Source organism: Rhea americana, unplaced genomic scaffold, assembly GCF_003343005.1.
Source record: "Rhea americana isolate MKP2758 unplaced genomic scaffold, rheAme1 scaffold_58, whole genome shotgun sequence".
NCBI classification, from domain to species: Eukaryota; Metazoa; Chordata; class Aves; order Rheiformes; family Rheidae; genus Rhea; species Rhea americana.
Window position 1 is genome coordinate 1,108,190 of NW_028186734.1, and position 22,760 is coordinate 1,130,949.

Sequence of the window (22,760 nt, forward strand, 5' to 3'; positions counted from 1 at the left end):
AACTAGAACCCTGTTTGAAATCCAAAAAAATGATTAAGTAATATGTGAATTCATCTGCACTAGTTGACTCACAAGCTACTATAAAATGATTTAATTTATAGGACAAAAAGCTCCACATAAAGGAAGGTAAAGAAGTCTGCACCATGCTCATTAAAGAAGGGAAAGTCCTAGTGAATGCTGCTGCTGCTTTTGCCAAAGATGTAAAGAACTCTACATCTGTAAGTTCCTACGTAGTTTTCACAGCCTCTTTGATGTTATATCAAGTGAATTTTATTATTTTTTTTAAAAAAGGAAACCGTTTTGTTGTATAGAACCTGGAGGCTCACCAGGATGGACTGGTCCTATGGAGTACCAAACTGCGGCACCATGTCGACAAGCTGGTCATGCAGATGTCCATGCGAGGAGTGCTGGACCTGGTGTACAGAGCCGAGGACCATGCTGCCCAGGTCCAAAGACTTGCCAATACACTAGAAAGGTGAGAAACTCAAGAAATATGAACTCAGAAGAAACTGTATCTACAGGGTCAGATTTAATTTAAATAGGTAACAGCTTAATCCACTAAGGGAACATGATCAATTTTTATCTCCCATTTCACTTTAATTGCTTTTCACTTCTACTACAGTGCGTGATGTTTCTGCTACATGGCACAGAGAGGGTTGATTAGTCTTACATTTCATGTGGATGAGCTGCAGAATAAATAGTGAATTATTAAATGCCCAGTGAATATATTGTGGTATGGCTTGAAAAGCTTGTGGTCTGTGTATGAATAAGTTCTTTGACAATATATCTTTGAATATCATTAAGAAGCTATTCCTGCTATGCCTCCATTATTGTTGCTTTCAAATCTTCTTGCAGAAAYGAGTGGGTCACAGTCTCAAGTGCACTCAAACGCACCCTTAGAGCTTCCAAGTTGGAAAGCTATTCCAGTTATCTCAGTGAAAATGAATTCTCTGCCCAAGTTTTTTTCTATRATTCTTGCTGTTTTGTCTTTTAAAATCAGCACACGTGTGAAAAAAATTAACTTATGTCAGAGTGGAAAATTTACATGTATTTAAGCTTGAGAACAGAAAATTCTGCATTGAATAATGCTTCAGCAACTCTGCTGACTTCAGTGCAATCAAGTAAATTCAGTAAAAAAAAATTTGATAATGAATAGCTTTCAGATGCTCATAATTTCTTCCTAAGTTCTGTATTTTCCTACACTGACACTGAGCTCCAGCTAGGAACCTATTTCTTTTCTGTTTGATTTAGGTTATTAATTTGCTTGTTCTTCATGTAAAATGTTGCACGTGGCTAAGTGGCCTTATAAATTGAAAATTTGATCATAAACAAAAGTGAGTAAAATAGAAAAAATATTTTCTACACTTTCAGCCTAAAATAATGAACTGAAAACCCTTTATACAACCTAGGGAAAAGTGTGCTCATTTTTTCTTGAGTGCTTTATGTATTCTAGAAACACATGCTATAACGAAAGACATAGAACTTGTTGCTTGAGTATAAATACTCTAAGGAAGAGAAAATGACTTGCTAATTCTCTGCTTCAGTGACCTCTCTAAAGTAAGAAATATGACTTTGAATGCAACTGCTGCTGTCTACACCCACTCCAGTATTAAAAGTGTGATTGAAAGAACAGAGATTTTGGCAGATGATGCTTCTAGAGTTGTGAACGGCCCTTTGGACTTAGTGAGTATCTACGTTAATATCTCTTAACACCTTTGTTTTTCATTTTTGAATACTTTTTTCTTATGCTTTTTGCATTTACTGAAAGTTACCTTCTCGACTGAAATATCCATGGCGGCCGGTCCTGCTGACTGGTACACATGGTATCRTGAACCAGTCCCCTGAGGTACCTGACTTGACCTTCTGTTCACCTTGCTTTCCTCTCTGCTACAGTACTTTTTTTCTTCTTTCGTTACCGTTGATAAGTGCTTAGCAAGGCTGGACTTGATCCTGCGTGTGTTTATCATCAGTCRTCTCCCATGCGTTCCTTCAGTTCCCAAGCCTCTCGCGTGCCCTTCCACTTTCAGGATTGTTCAACCATCTCCTTATTTCACCAGTCCCTTTTCCTTTTGTGCCCAGGTATTCCCAAACACAACAGTTCTGCTTTGCCGAGGATGTTTCGTAACCAAATGTAATTTTCTATCTCRTCTGACATTCCTCTGCCGTACCAGATTATCGAGTTGTTAATAAAACAGTAGATTACAAAGAATTGACCAATTACCCACACAACCTTATTATTTTAATATTACTCCATTTCCCTCTTTCATCTCTTTCCATTTTTCATGGTTATGAATCCTAGTAGCCCACTAAATGGGCTATGTTTTACAACCGTCTTGCACGTTATGCCTAGAGGAAAAAACTACGTAATGAATTTATTTACGGGATGGTGACCAGAGCAGGCAGCATTGTTTTGTAAGCTTGTACAACAATTGCGTAGTTTATAGCACTATTTTGTTAAAAGCTTTGAAAAAATGAATAACAAATCTTTCCAGGTAGTTGTCTCTGTTTTCCAGATGGAGAAATGGATTAAAAGRAAACTTTAAAGTCTGGAATTTTCAGATATATGACTTTAAAGTGCTCAATTTTGAGAATTTTATCTTAAAATTGGACCTAGAATTAGTGACATTTCAATAGATGGYACTAAGTCATCAGGAGTGTTCAAACTAGAATTTGCTGGGTTTTGTGTCTTCTTTTTCCATATTGAATCACAAATAGGTTCAGCGTCACACTCCTGGGCAGACTGTTGTAATTTGGATTTCTTTGTTTATGCTTAGTAAGGTAGTAAATAGAAAATTTTATGAAGGAGAATGTTCAGTAACTTAAGAGACATCTGAAGATACTTGTATTTTCRGTTGAAGTTCTTTCTTAGTATGTGGCAACTGATGCTTGTTTTTTCAGCCAGAGGATTCTTTCGGTCTTCTTGGAAAAGAAGCTCTACTGCTTAGCTCCAAATTTCTGAATGAAGCTAAAAATCTGAAGAAAAAAAGTGATGGTCAGTTTTTAGAATTTACATTTCTGTTTCTATTTCCTGTTTTATGGTGAGTTTTTTGAAATGAGCATAAGCTAAGGAAAAACATCTGCATATGAATATGCATATATTTTAATATAATTAAGACTGGCATTGTATTCTGGAGCCATTTATTGATATACCTTTTTGGTAAGAACATAATTTTCCTCTGTAAACATTTTAAAAATTATTCTTTACTGTACCTCATTTCCCTCCAAGTAATGCTTTCTTTAAATGGCTGGTTTTCCAAACACAACAAACTACGTCATTAGTGGTTGGGCAATTGATGAAGAATAAAATAAATTCCTGAAAAATTCCCTTTACCCAGGAAGAAGTCTGTGAATTCGATCTTGTAAATCATGGATTCTGCGAGTATGTCAGAATCATATATTTAAAATCTAATACTTTTTTTCTTGTTCCTTCTGCTCAAGTGGAAGATGACAGGCTGAACTTTTTCTGTCTGTTTGTACAAGGGCCTTTTGGCTCAGATTCCCTCCACAAATTATAAAATCCTTTTAGTTTTCTGWTACTCAGAGGTCAGTAAGGTATTGGAGTTTGCACCATAGAAGTTCAAAAGYATTTTGAACACAGACTTTAGGAGTCTAGCTCTAAGGAAAGTTTTTGACAAAACTGGACAGAAAGTGAATGTTTTATAGAGATCAAATTATAACTGTGAAATGGACTTTGTAAAGCTGCTGATATTGAAAACAAATATGTGTGAATTTTGTGTAGTATGCATGGACAGAATGCATTCCTTTTTGTTCCCTCTACTTCACACATTTTTTTTCTTTTTTTTTTAGAAATAGGATTCTGCACGTAGCTCACAAATAAATAAAAGAAAAACACTCACTCCTCCTCCTGTCAGATAYCACAAAAAGTCAAGCACATCATGAATATTACAAGGTTTTGCCATCCTGGAATCATTTTAGTTTATAGGCTTTTCCTGTCTATGTTTCTATTATTTCGGTCTGATAGAATTGGCCAAAAAAGGATAACTTTGAATGGAACAGTGCCCACAAGAGCTTATCTCTGCATACTGCATTCATTTTGTATTCCTATTTATAAAAGACTCTTTCTGTTTAAAAAAACAAAAAAGTTGATTAAAGAAATGAATGCTTGTTATCTCACTACATAAGGTTTGTGTGAATAGTGTGGTAATAGTATTTGTTTATGCATAGRAAAGTCACAGCTATTTCTTCCAACAGGCCTTTTATCTGGATTGAATGAATTGAACAAAAGGGTAGAAAAGATTCAGGAAAGTACTAATAAAATTGTCAACCAGCTTAATGATTCCCTGTTGACACTAAGAGCATTGCCGAATGGTAAGTGAAATCTATATTGACATTCTCCTCCTTATTACAGAATGGTACAGCACAATCATAATAAAATCCTGTTTGTAGTCTGATGAGAGAGACCTAGCAATAAACTAGACTGGAGACTCATTTAGCYTCCCACCTTACAAGGAATATTTTCCAGTTATTAAGTAAACCCATAAAACGTAACTGGATTATGAAATAAAGTCTATAACCTGATTCCCATTTCACACTGCTGTAAATTAGGAAAGGTCTGAAAGGAATGGAGTTGCATTGGTGTGAGAAGAGAATCAAGTCCTAGAATACTTAATCTTACCTGGAGGGAAATTTTATATTAAACAGTGACTTTTTTATTTTGTTTTGATAGCTTGTTTTAAGCTCATCCATACTGCACCATAGATCTTACACTCTATATCTGAAGTTTTGTTGTTGTAAATTCTGACTTCATTGAACTGATTAAAACATTCATGTTTTCCAAAATGAAATAATTCTCTTTTTCAAAAATGTCATTATTTTGGATAGAAGTGAGCCCTGGAGTTTGTGGAAGCAGGACAGTAAATCTCTTTAAAGTTTTTAATAAGAAGCTTTGAAATAGTTTGCCAATCTTAATAATGTTTTTTAAGGTGTAGGAACACTCACAGTGTCCTGGTGCATGGGTAGTTGTTGTACTGTACGTCCAGATTAAAATGCTAATCCAAAGCTTTAAAATATCCCATTTTACAGCTCAGGCTCTTAGCTCGTGCTGAAAGGCAGCATTAGTGATAAAGTTACACTGGTTGTTAATAGCAGGATGCTATCAGACATCAAGCTACTCACTGAGAATGAAGGCATCATTAAAGCCATAGGACAGTCCTCCTTAACTGACACTCTTTGATTTTAGTTTTGCTGTTACATTTCGTGAAGTTTTTGTTATTTTGGGAGCCGGCAGAGATTGGCGGTAGTATTTCCCTCTGCGTAGGGGAGTGGAGGGAAGGAGGATCCCTGCAGACCTAAAGCAGGCCTTTTTGTGCCAGCTGCAGCATCTGCCCACCCTTCCTTGGCACGGGGTGCGAGGGGTGAGCTGAGGATGGAGTGGTGTACTCACTGCAGAAGTGATCCTTGCCCAAAGCAAAGGGGGTTATAGGCCTGCTGCCTCTCCATCTTTCCGTAGAATTCAAAAAGGAGGCTCAGATGGTGAGTCTGGGTGCCAGCACTCTCATTCAAGGGGCTTGAAAKCTGTGAACCTTGAAAGCTGTGAGCCTCCATATAATCTCTGTTGGGATACAGAGTCAAGTTCCCCATCTGTGCTTATGTTGTATTCAGAGCTGGTCAAGGAAAAAGCCGTATGCTAAAAAGAAAACAAAAACAAAAAAAACCTTCCTTCTTATTCCTAGAATTAAAAATTTTGGTTGGTCAAATCTTTWCATTGAGAAACTTGAAAATCTACATTGACCAGCCTTAATTAAATTATTYGTATATGTGTGTATGTATGTATTTATGAATATGTACGTATTTGTGTGTGTGTATGAATACACATCCTATATCTACATCTGTAACTATATCCATGCCTATCTGACAAAACTTTGGAGCATTTCCCTGTTCTTCTGTCCTAGGGCATAGCCATGGCTATGCTCCAAATTCATAACTGATCAAGTTGCAGAAGGTTGCACAGAAGATAAAGTGGGAGTCCTAAAGCCTTGGGATGTTCAACAGCTAAGCTGAGTTAGATAGCAAGAGGTGCTTAACTTGGAGCTCCCCTTACAGACAAAAGTCTACAAAGAGACAAAAATACAACTCTTACTACAAAATGAAAGTAACTGGCAGCATTCCTAGTGTTTTCAATATGGTTGTAACTATGCTGTTATGCACCTGGCTGGGCACTGGTTACTCTCAGATCTTGGTGAAAACTGATTTTTTTTTTTTTTAACTTGTGTACTATCACTATGATTCAGATACAAGGAAATATATACTTGAGGTGAAAGAGCTGGCAGTGTCTGCAAACRTTAGTGCTGTGGTGGGTTCAAGCCGCTTTGGAGATTTCAGTCAAAAACTGCTGAATACTTCTTCTACATTGTCCCGGGTTAATGACACGTTGCGGAAAACTAGTGAACTTATAACTGATTCATCAAAAGCTGGTAAGTTTGCTGCTTCATTGCTCTGTAGAAATGTCACTGCTTGCAGAAGCAGTACTAATGTTCAARTTTAATAAGCATTAAATATGAATCTGATGACTGAAAGTTTATTCCCAATTTAATAAAAGTGTGAAGACTTTTTAAAAGACTTCTATAGAAGTTGCCTAGAATGCTTTTAAATGTGCATATTCATTACTGATATTTATAACCATTGGAAAAAAATTATCAGAAACAGGCCACCTTGGCTAGGCACTCTAGCAGTAGACAGTGCGTTTCTTTCAATCCGTCTCAATATTTCACTGATGTTTTGGCAGCAACTACAGCTGAAAAACAAGTTAAAGAGATCGAAGCACAAGCCAGCCTTTTATTTGATAGGCTGAAACCTCTGAAAATGCTAGAAGAGAACCTGAGCAGAAATCTCTCTGAGATTAAAGAGCTCATCAGCCAGGCCCGCAAGCAGGCAGCGTCTGTAAGTACCGTGATCACTTTAGTTTCTCTCTTGAACCTAACCAGCTTCACTTTCACTTGTAGCAGAAATTTTCTTTGAATCAAAGAGCCTAAAACTTATCTTCAACCTACCTGCTTGCTCTGCTGTCGTGCTGAAGTCCAAGAGCACTGGCTGATGCTAAAGCCATACACCAGCAGGGCTGTGTTGGTGTGTTTTATGGTTTTATCTTCAAATTTTTTACTGCATTTTTTGAGTTTGTCAGAGCAGCAAGGCAGTAATTTATTTTCTATTGCCTTTTGTTTCCTATAAAAATAATAGACTGCAGTATGTCAGTCAGCAATCACAGAGATATTTTGGTGAGAAAGAGACAAGTGAGTAGATGGAGCTGCCATTCTTTCTAGAGCAAGATGCTAATCTCTAAACTTATTTTAGAGATTGATGTGAGATAGCTCCCTTATAACATCAAATGTCATTTAAAACTTTCAGAATAAAATAAACAGAATGTGAATTCTGTCAATAAATTTGCCTTGTGTCCACAGCAAAGTCTGTGTGTTCATCTTTACAAGATGCTGCTATGCATCCAAAATGTTTTGAAACAAATAATATACTTGTCATTTTGAAACTCTCTGCCCCCCATAACTTTTTTTCAGTATGCCGTTGGCTTCAGTATGGGTATATAATTTTAAGATTTAGGGAAGTTTTATTTCAAAAAAACAAAAGGCTTTTGATACTGTCTGCAAATCTCCTTAATTATATCGTTATTGCTTCTCTGTCACAGTCTACTGAAGCTTAATGAATCCACTGCAGAAAAGAGTAGTATTTTCTGAGGTATCATAACCCATAGACATTCCTTGCAGGGGGGAAAAAAAAGTATTAACTAAGTCCCCTCTTCCACATCTGAGGGTTCACTTTATTGTTTTGTAAACTTTTACTTGCTATGGGTGAAGACGCCTGTATGTACATATACACTTTATGTGTTTAGTTGTTACAAGCATATTCAGTTAATTTGATAGAGTTAAGACTTTTCTGTTATTACAGTGGGAAGGAACACTACCAAGCTCCTTGGTGTTCARCTGTTTTTAACTTGCATTGATGGGCTGTCAACATACTAGACGAAATTCAAAGGAGTTAGTGATATCCCAAGAGTAACATGAATTTTTCTAGTTGAGTTTAACTTGTAATGTATTTCCAAATGAATTTTTGAATAATTATATAATCAGTGATCTATGGTGTTAAAAAATTGAAATGAACACGTTACAGGTTTCCTTTTGTTTTTGTTTGACTACAATAGACTAAATCTTTTTTTCCCTTTTATGTTTGAGATTTCTAAATCTTTCTTTTCTGATGTCATTATAGGAGCTTTTGCTCATTATATGGGCTTCAGACCCAAAGATTTTGGTATTGTGTGAGGTATTTGAATGGTTTGTTTTACTGACTTACTTGAAATCTCATAATTGGATGAGTGAATTATGACATATTGCTTTCTTCTCTACTTGTGGAGCTCTCTTCTCTTTAAGTGATGCATAGGACGCTCTTAAGATATAACCCCAGTAGCAAAACTTAGATCACGTGAAAATATCTCAGCAAATTGCTGGCACTGGTTGGTCAGAAGCTAGGCACATACTCCAGAAATACATGCCATGCACGCAGAGACTTGTTTCTGTTCGATATCTCCCTTTCCACCCTCCAGATTAAAGTTGCAGTGTCAGCAGACAGAGACTGCATTCGTGCCTACCAACCCCAGATTTCATCTACGAATTATAACACCTTAACCCTCAATGTGAAAACTTCCGAACCAGATAACCTCCTTTTCTACCTGGGTAGCAATGGAAAGGTAAGATTTCTGGGGGGACACTCACTGAAGATGGTGACAGCCAAATGTTTTAAATTATCGTGTATGTTTTTTGGCCATCGCAAGCTTGGTGTGTCCACTCACATAACAGGACCATGACAACACGGTGTCACATTGCCCTCCTCTTCCTTCCCTCTATAATCCTACTAAATGCATGGCTGTTAGCTCCGGGTGATGTTGTACTGTGTAACAGTACTTTTTCACAGACTGATAGGTCACATCATGTACACACGCACAGAGAGAGGAAGTGTATATTTATATGTGTATGAATCTCTGTGTGTGTATATTCATCCTATCACATATTTTTGTTTATATATAAAAGAAATATTAAATCACCCYGTCTAAAGGGTGAGTTTGTTGGTTTCCATAGAAGTTTGTCTTTCAGTGGGCCTGGTCCGGCTAAAACAAAGTCCAATAATATATGGTGTAAGGGAATGAATCTGGAAAGACATTTTCAAAGTCACATGAAAATTAAGTACACAGAAATGTTCAATATCTTGTATTAAAATAAGCACTACTGTTTTTCAGACAGACTTCCTTGCAGTGGAGATGCGACGTGGTAAGGTTGCTCTTCTTTGGGATTTGGGCTCTGGATCAACAAGAGTGGAATATCCTGATTTTCCAATTGACAACAACAAATGGCACAGGATACATGCAACCAGGTAATTTAAGTGTGAATGGTGTGAATGTTGGAAGTCCCAAGAGGCATCCAATAGTAAGTTCAATACATACTAGGAGTTTGATTTTAAAAAACAAAACAAAACATCTAGATCATACAAAAGTCTTTTCATTAGTAACTCAACTTAGCATAAATTACACAAACCCTCTTGAGAGATTTCTAATGATGAGATCTTTCTTATCCTTGAAAAAAGAAGCCAGTAGCATATGTCAATTAAACCCAGTGACTTCTAAAACTATTTGTGATCGTTTGTAATTGGCAGGTTTGGAAAAACAGGTACCCTGAGCATAGAGGAAATGAACTCCGATCAGGAGCCTTCATCTAAATCTGGAACCTCACCTGGGACAGCCAGCATACTGGATGTTAACAAATCAACACTAATGTTTATCGGAGGACTTGGAGGGCAAATCAAGGTTAAATTCCAAAATCAGCATACTATAAAATGTTGGTTGTATCCTGTTTGAAATACACCTTTGACTTGAAATAATTGCATGAATCCGTTAGGCAATCAAGAAATGCCAGGCACGCTGAGCAAAAAGCAGCCGCTAAAAGGATATTCCCTAGTTCCTAATGTTAATTTCCCCTGGGAATTTTTGTATAAAATGACACAGCAGAAGAGGCTGTGTGTGCATGCGTGATGCATAGGAGCTGCACATTGAATTCTATTCTCAGCTCCTGCTTCTTTTAGTTTGCTGTTGTTACTCATGCAAGGAAGTATATAAGCAGGTCAAGGACATAGTTATTTTACTTTCTGCAAAACTAATCCACTATGATTCAAGTGATAACAGTTATGCTAATACATACTGTTTTTCTTTTGTTATGATTTATACCTAAGAAAGTTAAAGTTCAAGGAAAACAGCCAAGCAAAAACTTGGCCGGATAACTTTCAGAAATTTAACATTGTTTGTATTCATGAAATGTTTCTGCCCTTGCAGAAATCACCTGCTGTTAAGGTGACCCATTTTAAAGGGTGCATGGGAGAGGCATTACTGAATGGCAAATCTATTGGTCTTTGGAACTACTTGGAAAGAGAGGGCAAGTGCAATGGATGTTTTGGAAGGTATTTTGTCTCACTTTCTTTTAAAAACATATTTGGAATAAAACTATTTGTACATTTATAGCATATATTTCTGTGTTACCTATAAATAGTGATGAATTTGGACAAATTGCAGTGCTTCATTGATCATTAATTTACAATCCTGAACATGCTAACCTGAATGTGTCAGTGACCTCAAGTAATTTCACTGTATGGAATATTACAGCTTATTATATAATTTCATAATTGTTTTTAAGGTTTGCCTATTTTATAAGTGGATTTCTGTAGTTGTGGTCTGTTTTGCACATTGATAGTGGTGACTGCCAGTACAAGAAAGTGTTTGGGAATGTTTACTTTCCAGTACTTTCCAGAAAGAYAGATTTACTCTCTCCTAGGGTAAGAAACAGTCTAAAGCGTTCTTTTAAAGTTTACAGTGAAATTGTGGCCACTGAGCTTGCTACCATTCTTGTAATCATTCTTACATTTAAGACATTGAAAAGAAAGGACAGTATTCCTTTTTGCAGAATGTTTCATGTAGAAACAGCAGAGGGTGCTGCATGACTGTGTGAGATATCTTTTAGACATACTAAATTGCAGGGAAAAGGACTAATTATTAGAAGTGCAATATGCAAGGCRTTTTGATAAATGCTTGGCATGTTTTAGGTAAGAGGGTATATGTTGTAGCAATTATTTTTTCCCTGTAAGAAATTGTTATTTTCCTTTCATACCTCAGGGAAGAACATTTTTTATCTGGTATGCATCCTTCCTCATGGCTAAATTAGGGATTGTGAAATTCTATAATGAAAGTGGCCCTTGGCTGGAATCCTTTAGTTATTCGTAACATCAGAATTCCAGTCTCCTTCCGTGTTTCCTAGTCATACTGCCTACAGGCTGCACCAACTGATCTAACTTTTCTTAGATTTTATATAAAAATGGCTAAAACCCCACAAATCTTCAGTTAATATTTTAGTTCTGTTTTCTGCTTCTGTAGCCCACAGGATGAGGACACTTCATTCCATTTTGATGGCAGTGGATACTCAATCGTGGAGAAGGCACAACGCTCAACAGTGACTCAAATAATAATGTTTTTCAGCACCTTCTCCCCTAATGGGCTCCTTCTGTATCTTGCTTCAAATGGCACTGTAAGAAAATGGATCAGATTCTTAAGCTACCAAAATCTGTTTGGGTTGCTTGGTGATTCTTTGCTTTCTCTTTCAGCTGGCCTATGTTATAATCAGTTCTTTATATAGATTATTTTTTGTGATTGACATCATTAGAGTTAAGAGTTAAGAAAGGGAACCTGGACATAACACTTCAGAGCAAACATTTGCGTATACTGATGCCAGAATTAAGCAGTGAGAAAATTAAAATTAATGCAATGAGAAAATTAAAGCAATGAAAAAAATTAAAATTAATAACAATTCCAATAAGGKCAAAAGCAAGAAACTGCAGATATGACTAGTTTTGTTCCATAGGAGGAAGCTTGGCAGAGCATAAAATCTTTTGGAACTGAACTTGCAGAAGGGCAATATAATACTGAGTAGACATATTAAGTTAAAGCCATGAGATGGGAATTCAGTAAACTGAAATAAATTAAATAAAACTCTCTGCAAAAGCAACATAACCTAGACCCRTCTCCAGACCTTCATTGTCATGCAGTTTACCACTTAGTTTGCTGGTGGTTTCCTTTTCCTGAAGGAAAACAAARCTTTGTTTAGATACAAATTGTTTCAGAGTTACTGCATTATTCATTTGTTTTTTATGTACTCACCCACTGAATATATTGCACAGTGATATCTGACTTCAATTTTACATCAGAGGGACATTTCTAATATAATACAGGGTGTATTTTTATTTCTGTTGATCTGAATGGGTGTGAGGAAGCTTTTCACTTCTTGCAGAAGGAATATTGTAGTATTTAATCACTACAACTAACAGTCATATCTAATTCCTCTGTTTCATCCACCCACCAAAAGTAAATGTGACTTTTGTTGTTTAAACCTTCCTCAGCCAAGTAATCAACCCTGATGGTGCATTCAAGTAGGAGAAAAAACAGAACAAAATTACATCCTAATGAAGCACATGGAATTTAATTTTTCTGAACACAGAGAAGGGAAGTGTCCTGGGGCTATCAAATAGCCTAGGTACAAGAGTTACTGAGCCTTTTTCACACAGTAGCCCAAACCTGCCAAGTATGCATCCATTTGGCAGACGTCACTTCTGGTAATTCAATCTTTCTTTCCCCCCTCCCCTACAGAGAGATTACCTGTCRCTTGAGCTTGTGGATGGCAAAGTGAGACTGACTGTGGATCTAGGCTCAGGACCCCTTGCTCTTACAACAGAAAATCGTTACAACAATGGAACGTGGTATAAAATTTCATTCAGTCGTAACAAGAAACAAGGTAGGCTGCAGGCAGAAAAAACAGCTGTCTGAATACTTACAAATATAGAAATATTAAAGATACCCACAGGGAACATTGCTCAACCAGATTTGGTCACTTCTGATGTGGAGTTTCTTTAGCAGTCATTCCTAGGTTATCTTGATTTTGGAAGGGCAGCAGTGCGAATCTGGGACTTGATTTAGCACGTCTTTTCTGAGGTTCTTACGAGGAGCAGAAATTGTCAGATATCATCTCTATAGTGTTTAAACAGTGAAAGATCTTTGTCAAAGTCTGTACATGAGGGATCACCTTTCCTGTTCTTCATTTTTATTGTACCTAGTATAATGGAAATTTTGGGCCTGTGGCTGGGAAGTAATGCATTACAAATAATAGGTATTAATAGCTATAACATATTCGTATATATATGTTCCACTATAGACTTCCACAGATTTGGTTTTGTCAGAGAAGAATGAATCARATTAACAAAACAGCTGCAAGTACAATAAATTACTCATTCCAAAAATAAAAAGATTGTCCGCACAAGATTCTCTCAAAGAATATGTTTTCCTTTATTAGAAAGAAGACTGCCAAAATGGAAGACAGCTTATTAGTGACCTTCTCCAGATCTTTACTCTCATTCTTTGCAGGAATTTTGGCAGTCATGGATGCATACAACCTTAGCTACAGGGAAACCAAGCAAGGAGAGTCTCCTGGGGTTGCCTCAGACCTGAACCGCTCTGATAAGGACCCAATTTTTGTTGGTGGTCTGCCGAGGTCAAGGGCTGTAAGGTAAAGTGTTCTCTCATTTTCCCCTTTTGCTAAGATGCTGTGATAGCTCTGCTGAAATTACTGGAAATTGGTGAAGTCTTGGTTGTGGCCTTGCATAGCACAGAATTATCTATCCTCTGCCTTTAAACTCAGTACAGTGCTTCTCACTGGTAGGTCTGACACTGCGGTTCAGATCAGAGCCAGCCTCCCGTTTTTTCCCTCCGTGGGTGATTTCCCCAGCAGTCGCCTGTTGTGCGTCAGCCTACGGCGGGCATTYGGCACAGCTGCCTGCAGCGTCGCTCCTCCGACCTCTGCCTGCACGAGCACTGTGCTTGCCAGCTGCCACCTGCACAAAGCTGTGCTTCGGATAAAGCTTCTACTTCAGCAGGAAATTCTTGTAATTCAGGTTTGAAAATTGCAACAGGGGAGAAGCAGTTGGAACAGACCAACAGAAGCCACTGTAAACGTATAATTCACAGTTCTCTAGTTCATACTTTTTTATTGCCCATACCTGCTGGACATGTAAAGCTACGTGTCTTCCAGTGGCTTCACTTTGGTGCAAGGATAAATACGACTAAAACAAAATGTAATTAAACTATGTGCTCCTGGTAACAGGGTGAATTACAGGACATTATTTGTGTCTGCATAGTTACTGCWATCAGATGCAGATTTGGTAATCTTTGCTGGCATAGCAGCTTGTGAGGARTTATGGTGGGACAAGGTTTTAGATTTCTCTGACTTAAACCTGGGAGCAAATTAGGCATCTTCCAGGCTTAARAAATGAAAAAGAGCTGGTATATAGTATAGTTCTACAGTTATGCTCTCACGCAGATGTAACAGACATAACAGCTAAAGATTTAGCCTGAAAGCTTTGGGAAATGACCTGGCCTTGCAGCACAGTGCTACCCACTTATGTGTTTCTCTTTTGGGACTGTGCTGTCYGACTCTTTCTGATCAAAAGTGATGTTTCCTAAGGGTAAAACCCAAATTACCCCTGTGTTTATTTTCACTGAGTCTGATTGTATGCTTTAAATCAAATGCTCGTTTTTTCTTCTTGAAGAGAAATTAATGTTTTATTCAAAGAGATTCCAAGTTTTACTCCTTGCATAAAAGCCTTGTTTTGTGTTTCAGGAAAGGTCTTAATAGCAGAATGTATGTGGGATGCATCAAGAATCTGGAAATATCCCGTTCAACATTTGACTTGCTTAGAAATTCATATGGTGTAAGAAAAGGCTGTGTACTGGAGGTAGGAGTCCCTTAGATTTTATGAGTTGATTATTACCATTATTGGAAAGTGAATAGCAATGTTTGTAAAAAAAAAAAAATAGTGAGTTGGAATGGGTTGATCTGGAGACGTTCTAAGCTAACCTGTCCTTGAAATTGTATTTCTTACTGAGTTCTGTGTAAGGACAGTGATTATTTCTCTTCCTCATGAAATAGCCTATTCGTAGYGTGAACATCTTGAACAATGGATATATTGAGCTGGCGCCTAAGTCCCTAAGTCCAGAATCAGAACTGATGGCGACTTTTGCTACAAAGAACAGCAGTGGTATCATCTTAGCTGGACTCAGCAGGGGGCTGGAGAAGCGACAGCGCAGACAAGCACATTTGGCAAGTACCCAAAACAAAGATTTTTTTTTTGATTTTGCTGTTGCCATTTGCATTTCCAAATGTCAAGTCTAGTTTATGAATATGACCTGGAAAGAGTGGGAAAGAAAAATCTACTTGGTTTAGGAAGAACCAAATGTAGAGGCTAGGTAGGGAGCAGAGGGCATTCATCGTAGCAGAGGCAAAGGTAAAGGATCAGTTAACAGGGACCCTATTATAGTTAATATCACCCAGAATGTTTTGGGAACAAGGAGGAAAACTGCATGTGAAAAGCACACGGAGCATGACTTTTGCCTTCCAGTAGTCAGAAGTAGATGCTGAAGGTTTTGAGGAAAACGGCTATCTCATATCTGGTCAGCTGTTGTAGAACTCCTGCAGTCCAAAGATGAACACTTAGTAGCATTGCTAGACGTGCCCCATCTTATTTCCTTCCTATAAGGAAGGTTAAAAAAAGACTTACACTTCTGCTGAATTTTGATTGTGACCAGAAAAATTTTCATCTTACCACATCTTCAGTTGGAAGGCTTTGCTCTCTGAGGGTTACCAATAGATGTCTGCTAGTCTTTGAGTTTTGTTAAGGAGTTTGTTTACCACAAAGCAGGAGATAATTTTTTCCAGGCTATGATCAATGTAAGCAACGAATGAGTGAAAGGAAGTTGAGTTGCAGTTAAAAATTAATCTTCTGATTAAATCCACAGCCCTTCTTTTGCATCATGCTGATTGATGGTCATCTTGCAGTGCATGTTAATGCTGGAGATAGAGCAAGTACTAGAAAAGTGATTCTTCAGTCTGCTAATGGAACATACAGTGATGGACAGGAACACTCTGTCATCCTAATCCGGAATAAGAGGTACATGTGACTGTGAACAGTACTGCCTGCTTAATTGCTATGTGTCATTGTCACTTCGCTGTGCTCTGAGAAGCTGTCTTTGCTAGTTCATTAGGTGGAATAATCAGTGCTGTGTTTTTCTGGTGTTAATGGAGGTGCTCTGATTTACATGGTAATTGTATACAGCACACAGCCACTGATGAAGTTGTATTTAAAATCTCTTTTGAAATCTCTAGACAGTTTGAGTCGCCAGAGTGAAGCATACCAAACAGTGTTAGAAAAAATACAGCTATCAACATAATTTAGAAAGATATTTGACAAAACTCTATGTTGAAAATATGTAAAGAAGAAGGTCTTTAATTTTTAAGAAGATTAAATGATTATAAAGTCATGGGATCTTTATTCCTTAAAATTTGATATTTCTGAGGCTGAATGAATGTTTTTCCTTTGAAAATAAACGTCTGAGGCACTTGTTGAATGTTTCTCTACATTATCTTTTCAGGATCATAACAGTACAGGTGGATGAAAGTAATCCGGCAGAGCTAAAGCTTAGTTCATCAGTGGAAATGASCCCCCTGAATATTTCCAACTTTTATGCTGGTGGTATTCCAGAGGAAGAGGGTGTCTTAGGACTAAAAATGGCTGGTTCCTTTCATGGCTGTATCAGCAATCTCATTTTTAACAAGGAGTAAGTCAGAGTGATAGCAACCCTATTCTGGAAAACTGCAGATAGTAATTATTAATTGTAGTAATSTATTTCATGATGTTATCCATTTATCTTTTTTTTAATATAAGGCTAGAATGATAATGGTGTTATAATGTGTGGAAATGGATATTGAATGTTAACAGTTACATTTCCAAATAGCATTACAAATGTCTTTAATGACACTATTCAAAAAGCAACTCTCTCCTATGGTTTCATTCACAGATACAATAATTTTCCGAGAATATTGTTTGTGAATATTGTTCTCATGGAGAGATTTATATGCCATTTTTCAATCTTTTCCTTCTGCTACCCCAATCCTTTCACTTTCTTGTATTACTCATGAAGGACCTTTTAAAATACTCTTCCCATGTTGGAGAAATGTAGTTCTGCAATTTCACCTTTTAAAATGTGGGCTTTTGAAAAACACAGGTTTTTGGATTTCACTACTTCYGTGAGGTATGAACATGTGAATATGGACAGCTGCTTTCTCTCAGGGAAGCCCAAACCAACTATACAGCCAGAAGACACTGAGATTCAACCTGAACTTCAGGCTTTGCCAGTTCCTCTGAGGCCTCTTACAGATACAAAAAAGGTATGTATTGAAGCAAAGCTCTGTTGTCTCTCTTAGGAAAACACTGAAGGAGAGCAAGATGCGTTTTAGCTGTGTGGAGATTTTTTGAAACATGGACTATATATGTTTCCTTCTATGATATGGAAGGAGTCAATGAATGTGGATTTGAAATGATAATTCCTTACAGAAGCACTGTGATATAAACCTATGTAGCAGGCAGCTGGCCTTTTAGAAGGGAAATATGATTAGGTTTACCATTGTTCAGCCAGCAACACTAAAAAAATAAAATGAAAGAAAAAAAAAGTAGAGTAATAATCCTTCAGCAGAATGACTTGACAGAAGTGATTATCTTCGGTGTGTTCCCTGCCAAAGTGGCTCCATGCTGAGATTTGCATTACCTATGCAATTCAGCATTCACATTTTCCTGGTCAGACACATGCAGTCTCTGCTCTGTGTCAGGGAGGAGGCAGGAACCATTGCAGGGACAGCRTCTGAATGCAGCTTGCATGGCACCTGTTTCCTCTCACACACTCCTTCTTCCCCAGAGAGAATACAGCATTACTTCTCTCTTTCTGCAGCTGCACATCTTTATGATGAAGTGTTTGCAAAGCATCTTGTAATCATTTTTCTGTGGCAATAGAATGCAGGCTTTTATACATTTCATACAACTCTGACTATAAAAAGAAATAAGCTGTCCTTATAGCTAAAGTATAGCTTTGGCTTATACTCTGTTACACAGCTCTTCATCCCCCAGATCATAACAAAAATGTATGTACTCACTAAATGGGAAAATATTTCTGCTAAGTCCATAAGATTTTCACACTGAAATTATACTCTGTCTTCCCGAATTTGCCTCCAAAAGGTCTATCAATTAAGAGAAATGATGAAAGGCTACACATTTCAAACTAAATGTTTCTCAGTAGAAAAGACCTATGCTGTCAATGAGACATAGCTTAGTCATTTTAACTAATTCTCTTTGAGTCTGGGAGTTTAGCTACTTGATGTTCCTGTATACTTTGTGATTATCACGTGGCTCAGTTTTGCTCCTTACAAAATTCAACACAGTCATATAGCTGTTACGCACTGCTAGTCAGCACCAACATATTTGGTGCCTTCTGATACTATTCTTCTTAATCAAGTCCTTTCATTAACAGGTAGTTTGCGCAAAAGATGAGATACCTGATCACGTTCAAGGTGCCCATCAGTTTGGACTTGCCAAAGGCAGCCACTTAACACTGCTCTTCAGTCAGTCTACAGTAAGGAAGAAGTGAGTATATCCCAAATCACGCATGCACAGTGTGTGTTTTCTTGCATTAAGCTACAGGAAACAGTGATGATTTTCATGAAGGACCACTGCATTATCAACTTTGAACATGGCTCTTGCCTCAGTTTCTCTGAGTTCCTCATAGAAGAAGGCATCACAGCCACTGCATCATAATTACATGTCTCTCTCAGGTTTGTGCTCAGGAGGTGAACTCATGGTCATAGTTCTGCATTTTTCCCCTTCAGGTTTAAGAGTCCCACTGCACCTCCTGTAAGTATTTTGATTTGTGTTTTCCACATATAGCGCTGCAATTCATCCATACACCTTTGGCCGATGCAGATAACGTCTAGCTCTTTCCTTGGCATTTTCTGCAGTTGCACCTCCCGTGTCTGAGAAGAATCACTCTTGAGACTTCCTTCCAGTAGACTATCTCCTACTCTCATTTGTGTGAAACAAGGCCCCCGAAACAGCCTGTGAACCACTTGCATGTGATTCTTTCAAGTCAGGAAGCCTTTTCAGGCATCCAGAAAAGATCCTTTCTCCTTTTAGCTCTTATGTTGCAACCATTGAACGTAATGGCATTGCAGAGGATTGATGCTATGTAGTCCTACCTTGTGTCCCCCTATGAAATGGCTCCTCCATGAAGAGCTAGCCCAGAAACAGTTCCTCTACCCATGAGCCTTCCTCTGTTCTCAATCTGCCCATTATATCCCAGCAAGCCTGGCTAAGAGTGGTGGATGTCACCACAGCGTCCTAAAATTCATTCCCTTCTCCTGGGGCAGTAGGCAAACCTGCAGCCACAAACAACTAAGCTCTTCTCCCTTAGAGCCCAGCTCACTAAAGCACTTCTTGTGTCTGTGACAGGCACCACCCTGATTTTTAGTATGAATATGTTACAGATCATGCTTTCACAGAATCAGTGCAAATTTTRCTTTTCTTGCATTCATTTCCCATTTTAATAATGAATTGATGGAGGCTTTTCTCTGCCTCCAGAGAAGCTTTTTTTTTTTAATGCAGAAAAAATATCTATCATTAACATTGTATTTTTATTGTCTAGGCTTTCAGTCCAGTTGAATCTCAGAACATTTGCCTCCAGTGGCCTGATTTACTACATGGCTCACCAGAATCAAGTTGATTATGCAGCCCTACAGCTTCATGGGGGCCAGCTCTATTTCTCATTTGATTTAGGCAAGGGAAAAGCAGTAGCTTTTCATCCTGCTGTTATCAGTGATGGAAAATGGCATACGGTAGGTACTCACCAATCTTGTACTTTCATTTTCTCTTCCCTGGAGTTACTGGGTTGTTTTTTCACTGTCACTACACTTTTTATGTCCCGGAGGCGAAGAGGTTTTAACCTGGTCATGCAACCATTCAGATAACTTTACTTGAGTAAAGTTAGTTCCTTTTTGAATTCTCATTAATTACGCGGTGACTCCAGCATCTAGCTACTGTCAAGCATCTCCAATTATTCAGGAGTGAAATAATTAACCAGCTATGTAATAAGCACAGTAGTCAGTCTCACCAGCTGCACATTTTGGGTATCAGGTAGCATTTAGGGCCTTCTTCTGAGCTCCCCAGCTCTGCTGGCTCTTGTTTCCTAGGTGAGAAATGTGTGTGATGTCTGCTCACATTTTAAAATCAACTCTTGTCGTGTAATTTTTACTTAGGGCTGATGATGGTGACAGTATTCATCCTGCTAAGCTTTGTTTCACTCTTCCATATGTAGAACCTTAACCCAGGAAGTGGCTTTTGTGGTACAAGGCAGCTGATGACGCAGAACTGCCACCTCTCCTAGGTGCCCTGGAAATCATTGGAGTGTTATTTTTGCCTTTCTAATATAACCAGCAGAATAAAAAAGAAGCAAAAGCTAACATAGAGGAAGCAAATGTGAACTTATCTGTGATATCTCTCCCTGACATAAGCCTGCCTGCCTGCCCTGAAGGGAAGAACACTCCAGAATTACAGCTGCTTGTTTAAATTTAAACATACTCACATAAAAGCTCATTCTCGCACCATCAACCTTTCAAAAGACGAACAGTTGATCTACCTTTGCTATACATGGCATAAAAATATGAGCTTTAACCTTTTTTCTGAGATTAAGGCTGAGTCACAACAGTTCACCAGAGCCAAGGATGATTATTGCAATAACTTTATAATCAATTTAAGATGACATACATTGCTGCCAAAAGAAGCTCTTTCTCTTTCCCTTCTCAGCCATCTGCTTGTTATCACCCTACTGAACTGCTTTGTCCCTTTACCAGTCTGAGTGTTCAAGAAGGCTAATGTTGAACCCAATCAGGGTTCACTGCCCATAATAAAACAGTGTAGGAGCATGCACTTTAGAGAACTCCACTGGTGGACAGCACAATATTCCAGAAGATCAGTGTTCAAACTGAACTCAGATCCTAAGGCAATAAACTGATGATTTAAAATAATAATTGTTTAGACCGTGAAATGCTTACACAGGACAACAGGCAATCATTGTAGGCCCTTGGGGAGGGAAGAAAGCAATTTAGCTGCTGAGTTGCGTTCTGAAATGGCCTCATCTTCAGAGTGAATTTCAAGATGATGCCCCAGTACAGCACAATATGTCAAAGCAATCTAGTATTTAAAAATCATCTTGCTCGCTTCTGTGGTAAGGGATGCCACRGATAACTGAATCAATATACTATTTACATATTTCCTTTTTTTTTGCAGGTGAAGACAGAATATGTTAAAAGAAAAGGTACAATCATTGTGGATGGAAAGGAGTTGATAGCAGTCAGTGCTCTGGGCGATGGTAGCACTTTGGATGTGGAGGGAAAGCTCTATGTGGGAGGACTCCCCTTGGATTATGTGGCAAAGAATCTTGGGAATGTAAGAAGGTTTGGGTTTTTTTTTTCCAYTGTTATCTGTAAATATTAGAATGGGTGTACTGCATCAAACCCATCTAATCCRGTATCCTGTCTCTGATAAGAGCAAAACCCAATTACTTTGGGAGAGAAATAAAGAAAATAATGACCCTTTGCCAATARATCTTTCCAGCATTCAATGGCTTAGTGATTCCTTGAGCTAGAGCTTGTGTCCTCATGTCAGTAGCCCTCAGTAGATTTTTCTGCTGTCAATCCCTTCGTTAAAAAGGAATAAAGATTATAAATTCCCATGCTTCAAAGTATAAGAKAAAAATATGATTTAGATCCTCACAGACATTTTGGTACATAAATCGTATTGGATCCAGATAGGAATTTGGTGGCTTAAATGAAAGGCTGGGTTTTACTGTCTGAAATTAAAGCACACTTCCTACCCATGCACGTTTGGAAGGCAGGTTTGTCACCTTCCTCCCCGTGCAGCCCATTACCGTAGAGAGGGTTCTGGCATTGGTAATGGTGTTTCTCAATTCCTGTATGTACTCCCTTCACCCTTTTTAATTTACAGTAACATCAGGTGAATCACTAAGAGCGCACAGCAGCAGTTTGTATTGTGCATTAACTCTTCTATTTCAACATGCTTAGGTGACTCACAGTATTCCCGCCTGCATTGGCAGCGTGACAATTAACAGCAGGCGGCTGGACAAGGAGAGCCCTGTCTCCATCTTCGCTGTGAATAAATGCTATGAGACAGTGCAGGAAGGCACGTTCTTTGACGGGACTGGCTTTGCTGCCCTCGGTAAGTGTTATTAAATGAAAGCAGCGCCTGGCTGAGTTATTGTTCATGAAAGCCATTTTAGGGCTTGGTGGAACTGTACGTAATTAATCGACCCCTTGCTCAGTGACTGAGTGTCTTGCTAACTGGTTCCCCTCATAACCTGTGTCCAAAAGCGGCCATTTCCACAAAGGGCTGTCTTCCACACATGGAAGATCTACTGATTCTAGCACCGGGGAAAGAAATGGTAGTGGTAGCACCTTTTTCTTCAGCAGCTGAAGATATCCATGTCCATGACAATAGGTTGAAACCTGTTAAAGGGTATGGAGACAAAAGACATAATGGAATTGTGAAATAACGTGAAAGATTACATTAATTTGTGCTCTTTACTGCTTCTGCAACAAATAAGCTTCAGCATATTAAATCTAAACAAATGAAGGAAAGCTTTGGAAATTTATACGTGCACATGCATGCGTGCACACACACACACACACACACACAATATATCAATTTGACTTTGGACAATTTAACTTTCCAGAAGTTCAGCAAGATCCTCTCCCTGCAGA

The 22,760-nt window shown here is 38.2% G+C and overlaps 1 protein-coding gene across 1 annotated transcript in view; it reads left to right on the top strand.

The window, feature by feature from the left end:
- The window catches only part of LAMA1 (laminin subunit alpha 1), a 101,604-nt gene that overhangs the window by 75,123 nt on the left and 3,721 nt on the right, over window positions 1-22,760 (top strand). Inside the window, exons 38-60 of the mRNA XM_085319357.1 lie at window positions 102-218; window positions 312-475; window positions 1,545-1,683; window positions 2,899-2,992; window positions 4,213-4,329; window positions 6,252-6,434; window positions 6,746-6,900; window positions 8,570-8,713; window positions 9,260-9,393; window positions 9,673-9,823; window positions 10,346-10,470; window positions 11,438-11,588; window positions 12,704-12,848; window positions 13,475-13,616; window positions 14,727-14,841; window positions 15,036-15,206; window positions 15,902-16,053; window positions 16,535-16,720; window positions 17,168-17,330; window positions 18,464-18,576; window positions 19,631-19,820; window positions 21,271-21,429; window positions 22,065-22,218. Of these exons, the coding sequence (XP_085175483.1) occupies window positions 102-218; window positions 312-475; window positions 1,545-1,683; window positions 2,899-2,992; window positions 4,213-4,329; window positions 6,252-6,434; window positions 6,746-6,900; window positions 8,570-8,713; window positions 9,260-9,393; window positions 9,673-9,823; window positions 10,346-10,470; window positions 11,438-11,588; window positions 12,704-12,848; window positions 13,475-13,616; window positions 14,727-14,841; window positions 15,036-15,206; window positions 15,902-16,053; window positions 16,535-16,720; window positions 17,168-17,330; window positions 18,464-18,576; window positions 19,631-19,820; window positions 21,271-21,429; window positions 22,065-22,218 (3,364 nt within the window). The remainder of the gene's footprint in view (window positions 1-101; window positions 219-311; window positions 476-1,544; window positions 1,684-2,898; window positions 2,993-4,212; window positions 4,330-6,251; window positions 6,435-6,745; window positions 6,901-8,569; window positions 8,714-9,259; window positions 9,394-9,672; window positions 9,824-10,345; window positions 10,471-11,437; window positions 11,589-12,703; window positions 12,849-13,474; window positions 13,617-14,726; window positions 14,842-15,035; window positions 15,207-15,901; window positions 16,054-16,534; window positions 16,721-17,167; window positions 17,331-18,463; window positions 18,577-19,630; window positions 19,821-21,270; window positions 21,430-22,064; window positions 22,219-22,760) is intronic.